The sequence below is a fragment of the Tripterygium wilfordii genome, chromosome 17 (genome assembly GCF_013401445.1).
Source record: "Tripterygium wilfordii isolate XIE 37 chromosome 17, ASM1340144v1, whole genome shotgun sequence".
Taxonomy (NCBI): Eukaryota; Viridiplantae; Streptophyta; class Magnoliopsida; order Celastrales; family Celastraceae; genus Tripterygium; species Tripterygium wilfordii.
The window spans coordinates 11,976,880-11,982,879 of NC_052248.1; the positions used below are offsets into that span (position 1 = coordinate 11,976,880).

The 6,000-nt window shown below is 36.6% G+C and overlaps 1 protein-coding gene across 1 annotated transcript; it reads left to right on the forward strand.

Moving 5' to 3' along the window:
* Positions 1–2,213: 2,213 nt before the first annotated feature.
* Positions 2,214–5,629, forward strand: LOC119982732 (beta-xylosidase/alpha-L-arabinofuranosidase 1-like). Its single transcript, XM_038826254.1, has 7 exons — positions 2,214–2,741; positions 3,097–3,384; positions 3,507–3,676; positions 3,757–3,854; positions 3,942–4,292; positions 4,380–4,790; positions 4,880–5,629. Exons 1-7 carry the CDS (start codon positions 2,304–2,306, stop codon positions 5,449–5,451), a joined length of 2,328 nt encoding a protein of 775 aa, XP_038682182.1. The 5' UTR covers positions 2,214–2,303; the 3' UTR covers positions 5,452–5,629.
* Positions 5,630–6,000: the final 371 nt, after the last annotated feature.

A 6,000-nucleotide genomic window follows, 5' to 3' on the forward strand; every position in this document is an offset into this window, starting at 1 on the left:
TGACGGGTGGAATTTGATCGTAAAAAAATTATATGTTTGTGTTTGTATGTATGTGTGTATATATATATATATATATAGGTAATAGGTGTATATATATATATAGTAGTGGTACAAGTAGGCATCACAGGATTCAGTGAATCAGTGTTACTGAGAAGAGATGCAAGTTGCAAAGTAAATCAATCCATAAAGACAAATGGATATCAAACCCAAAGCGCAGCCTGTGATTCACATGTCTCGGCAACTAGTGCTTTGCACTTGTGACTTACCTGTATCAATATATATATATATATATATATATATATATATATATATATGACAGCTGAACCTACCTAAAGCGGGTCCCACTCCAGGAATTTCATTTCAAAATTTCCTCATTATCATAATATTACATATACATATACATATATATGTATATCACTGACAGCTGGACATACCAAAACCGGATCCCACTCCAAGAATTTCATTTCAAAATTTCCTCATTATCATAATATTGCATACATATATATACGTATGAGGAATGCTCACATAATGGTGTAATGTAATGGTGTAAAATAAGGGTTACGTTTTAATGGTGTGGATGAATGAGATGACAAGTGAGGTCCACTATTTTAAGTCTCATATGTTTCAAATTAATGGTGTAAACATAGACCATTATTTTTCATCCTTACATTAGATTTTTAAGTGAGAATTCCTATATGTGTATATATATGTCATTTATTGATGATTATTATTCAAACTTTTGTGGATGAAAATATGATTACAAGCAAGAACATGTTGGGAGGCCATCACCGACCAATCACGGGGCAGCTTTATCACACCCACTATGTCCTCATATGGACAGGATAAATCTTGTCTAAATATCATTAAAATAATTATTTATCAAATTAATAGTATTTATATAGATTAAAAAAAACAATTATTGGTAGGCAAAAAGTACAAATAGAAAATCATAGATAGATATATATTCGTATTGATTTGTCCCCCTTGTATATATACATGGCCCCCATTTATGACCAAACGTTCACGTCCATTTGATGCTTTATTATTTAATATTTGGTCGTGTAACTCATGATTAATAACTAAAAAAATAAAATTTAGCATAATTAATAAACTTTTTTGTAAAATACCTTTGAGAAATATGTTTTCATTAGAATCGAAGCTTAGGTACACATACGTCTAACTCAGTCGATTGTCAAGTGAACCACTTCTCGTTTGTATAATTAATAAACTTATATCAACATTATTATGGTCTGGTGTTCTATATGTTAAATATTCAAAGCTCAAACTCATCCGATGTAGGATATTAGTCTTGATAAGGGCCTGTTTGTTACAGTTTTTAAAATTGTTTTCTGTTTTTGAAAATTCAAATGGGATTGAAAATTCGTTTGGATGAATGTTTTTAAAAAATATTCTGTAAAACTGAAAATTATTTTTGGTTTTTAAAAACCAAAAGGCCAAAACTAGTATTTTATGTTTTCTAAAATTATTTCCACTTTCCACTTTCCTCTTTCTCCGTGCAGAATCATCTACAGAATGAATTTTGTTTTCATCATTATTTCTTAAATTTTTTTTCAAAATCTAAACTTAAAATTATTTTTTAGAAATAAAAAAATAAAAGCATTTCCAAACACACCCACAATATTTATATTCTTCTTTTTTTCATAATTAGGTCGGCCAAATTTTTGCACCTTTACTCTTTTAGACACATGCAATATTCTCTCACACTTACCAAGTAATTACCAAACCCCAATACTCAACACTTGGGGTATATATATATATATATGTGTGTGTATATATATGTATATTATTTGGATTTAAAAAAAAAAAAAAACGCAGAGAGAGTTTGGGAGTCCAATACCTTGATCGGGTCGTTTGGCTGGCTCGGGTACGGTGGTGGAACCGAGATACTAGCCGTCTATTTCTCGGCTAGACTTACGAGAGAGAAAAAAAAAACTAACCATACTCGGAAGTCTCAACCACCATGAATGCATCTACCATTTACTATCGCTCCCACACACTCAACTGGCAAGAACTATAAAGATTCTCTGATGCACAAGGAAAACACAGAAAAGGATATTTAATTTAATTCTTTTTTCTTGTAATTAATTTTTTGAAAAAAATATTCCTTCTTTCCTTTCCAAATTATCCCTTCACGGGTTGCTACAAAACAACAACAACGTGTGTTCTCCATTACCACTTTTCTTTCTTCATCTATAAAATAATACAGCCAATCAATCTTGCATGCCGAAAGGAAGATACCCTTTTCGTTATCATCAAACATTTCTTCTCTTTCAAGCCTCTCAATGGCTTTTTCTTTGCAAAACAGGGCACCCAAGGCCTCCTCTGTTTTGCTCTGTTTTTTGCTCTGTTTTGCTCTGTTTTTGTTCTGTTTCAGGCCGGCGTTGGCACAGTCGCCAGTTTTCGCCTGCGATGTCACCAAGAATTCATCGTTTGCGAGTTTTGGGTTTTGCGACAAGTCATTGGGGACTGGTGCTAGAGTGGCTGATTTAGTGAAGAGGCTTACATTGCAAGAGAAAATTCTGTTCTTGGTGAACAGTGCGGGGAGTGTAAGCAGGCTTGGGATACCAAAGTATGAGTGGTGGTCTGAGGCTTTACATGGAGTCTCTTACGTCGGTCCCGGCACGCATTTCTCGAGTGTTGTCCCCGGAGCCACCAGCTTCCCTCAAGTCATTCTCACGGCCGCTTCATTCAATGCTTCTTTGTTTGAAGCCATTGGAAAGGTAACACAATTCACAATTAACAAACTCATTTTCTTGCAAGTAACATATCATTGATTTTAACACGTCTTCAAGCATTTCTTTTCTTCCCCTTTTTCTAATGATTTGTGTGAAAGAGGAGATTTGTGATTTCATTAGTGAAAGTAGGTACAATAGTTAATGTCTTAGTTGGACTTACTTTGCAAGAAGTGTAGACTTTTTAGTAAACTAAAGACAGATGTATGAAGTTTCATTTGTTTTCTCATATTTCGGAGAGACTGTTTAATGGTTTGATGTTGTCCGGTGGACACGTTGAGCTGAGAAATTCTCGGTTATGTAAAAAAAAGTTTGAACCTTTTAATTGGGTGGCATAATACAGGTGGTGTCAACTGAAGCAAGGGCAATGTACAATGTGGGGTTAGCAGGATTGACATTTTGGTCACCGAATATTAACATTTTCAGAGACCCCAGATGGGGAAGAGGCCAGGAAACTCCAGGAGAAGATCCATTGCTTTCAAGTAAATACGGTTCGGGTTACGTAAGAGGACTGCAACAAACCGATGATGGTGATCCCAACAGACTTAAGGTTGCGGCTTGTTGTAAACATTATACTGCCTATGATCTGGATAATTGGAAAGGGACTGACCGTTACCACTTCAATGCTGTGGTAATTAAACATTTTACAATCAAGAGTACCTTCTTTTCTCTTTTCTGTTCTTTCATTTTTTACTATTTTAGGTGATGAATAAAATCATGAATGGCATTTGTTTTGGGCTGTTGGTGAGTTAGGTAACAAAGCAAGATATGGATGATACATTTCAACCACCATTCAAAAGCTGTGTTCTTGATGGGAATGTAGCAAGTGTGATGTGTTCTTACAACCAGGTTAATGGTAAGCCTACATGTGCAGACCCTGACCTCCTCGCGGGAGTCATCCGCGGAGAATGGAAACTAAATGGGTAATTTTTCATCCTCAAAATGAACCTTGAGGTAGACAACCAATATATTTACTTTACATGGGTTGTTTCCTGTTCTGCAGATACATAGTTTCAGATTGTGATTCATTGGATGTGTTCTACAAGTCCCAACATTACACAAAGACACCAGAAGAAGCTGCAGCCATTGCTATTTTAGCTGGTTAATTAGTCATTCTTCACTCTTTTTTGACTACATTTTCTTATTTGGGAGTACAGACAGTTTGATAAAATTGTTTTTCTTTGACAGGATTGGATCTTAATTGTGGTTCTTTTCTTGGACAACACACTGAAGCTGCAGTTAAAGCAGGACTTGTGAATGAGTCGTCTATCGACAATGCCATTTCTAACAATTTCGCGACTTTGATCAGACTTGGCTTCTTTGATGGTGATCCTAGCAAGCTAATTTATGGAAATCTTGGTCCAAAAGATGTATGTACATCAGCAAACCAGGAGTTAGCCCGCGAAGCTGCACGACAAGGAATTGTATTGCTAAAGAATAATGCAGGATCACTACCTTTATCTCCTACCACCATCAAAACATTGGCAGTGATTGGTCCCAATGCCAATGTCACAAAAACCATGATTGGAAACTATGAAGGTATGTACACAAACTGGACATATATATAATAAAACTTTGCAATTTCTTCTGTCTATCAGTCTTATCTGATTGAGTACTAATTGGCAGGTACACCATGCAAATACACAACACCTCTACAAGGCTTGGCGGCGGTGGTTGGGACAACGTATGCACCTGGTTGCGCCAATGTAGCTTGCAGCACTGCTCAAGTAGACGATGCTAAGAAAATCGCAGCGACTGCAGATGCCACAGTGCTTATTGTGGGTGCTGATCAATCAATTGAGGCGGAGAGTCTTGACAGAACCAACATTTTGCTTCCAGGACAGCAACCACTTCTGGTATCAGAAGTGGCAAATGTGTCTAAAGGGCCTGTGATTCTTGTCATAATGTCAGGAGGCGGCATGGACATATCATTCGCTAAAAGTAATGAAAAGATCACAGGCATTTTGTGGGTTGGTTATCCTGGTGAAGCTGGTGGAGCTGCCATTGCTGATGTGATTTTTGGGTCTTATAATCCAAGTAAAGCAAAATCAGTACTTTCAACTTCACTGAAACTTCCCCTATTTTCTAACAACATCAATAAGCCTTTTTCTTTTCTTTTTCTGTAGGTGGAAGGCTACCAATGACATGGTATCCTCAATCCTATGTAGACAAAGTTCCAATGACAAACATGAACATGAGACCTGATCCTTCCAACGGCTACCCCGGTCGAACCTACCGGTTCTACACCGGAGAAACAATCTATTCATTTGGTGATGGACTCGGCTACACTACAGTGAAGCATGAACTAATTCAAGCACCTGAGTTAGTATCAGTACCATTAGAAGCAGGTCATGAATGTCACACAGCAGTGTGTCAATCCCTTGATGTTGTGCAAAGTAGTTGTGAAAACTTGGCTGTTGACATACATTTGAGAGTCAAAAACACAGGGAGAATGAGTGAAAGCCACACAGTGTTGTTGTTCTCTAGTCCTCCATCAGTCCACAAATCACCACAGAAACACTTACTAGGGTTTGAGAAGGTCTACTTGGGTGCAGAATCAGAAGGGATTGTGAGATTCAAAGTTGATGTTTGTAAGGATTTGAGTGTGGTTGATGAGGTTGGGAATAGGAAGGTTGCATTGGGGGAACATGTTCTTCATGTGGGAAGCTTGAAACACTCATTGACTGTGAGGATTTGAAACAAAAATGTCTTCAAATCCTCTGCAGTTTTTTTTTTTTTTGGGTTTTGTGTTTTCTTTTTCCAGGAAAGAAGAGGAAAAGAAACTCTTCAAATTGAAAATTTGAGCTGCAAAATAGCTTGGGAGGATTGTAACAGTTTTCTCAATTATTTCATTAAGCCAAATTGTTCAAAGGTATTCTTATTTGTTATATATTGAATAATTCATTCAAGAAAGATGTTGTAAAACCAACGAGAGTTGGCTTGGTTGGCAATCAATTAGGTTAGACATATGTGTGTCCAAGGTTCGACAAGGTTGATTTCAACCGCAAACATAATTCTTTGTGCTATTTAAAAAAGAAAAAGAAAAAGAAAGATGTTGTAGAGTAGTTACTATATTTGGGCTTACTACTGCTTTTGCCCAATAGTAGGAAGTGACTTGAGTTTGGATCAAGGACTTTGGGGCCATTATGGTTGGTTGATTTTTGGCCCCAACTTAATTATTTTGATACTATAAGGCCCATTAAGAACCTTTTAGTTTTTTCTTTGCCCCTTTTATGTGATCAAGGCA

Coding starts and splice junctions, on each gene's coding strand:
- LOC119982732 (XM_038826254.1), top strand. CDS start 2,304: ATGGCTTTTTCTTTGCAAAACAGGGCACCCAAGGCCTCCTCTGTTTTG. Junction 3,385..3,506: donor GTTACCACTTCAATGCTGTG/GTAATTAAACAT, acceptor TTGGTGAGTTAG/GTAACAAAGCAAGATATGGA. Junction 4,293..4,379: donor CATGATTGGAAACTATGAAG/GTATGTACACAA, acceptor ACTAATTGGCAG/GTACACCATGCAAATACACA.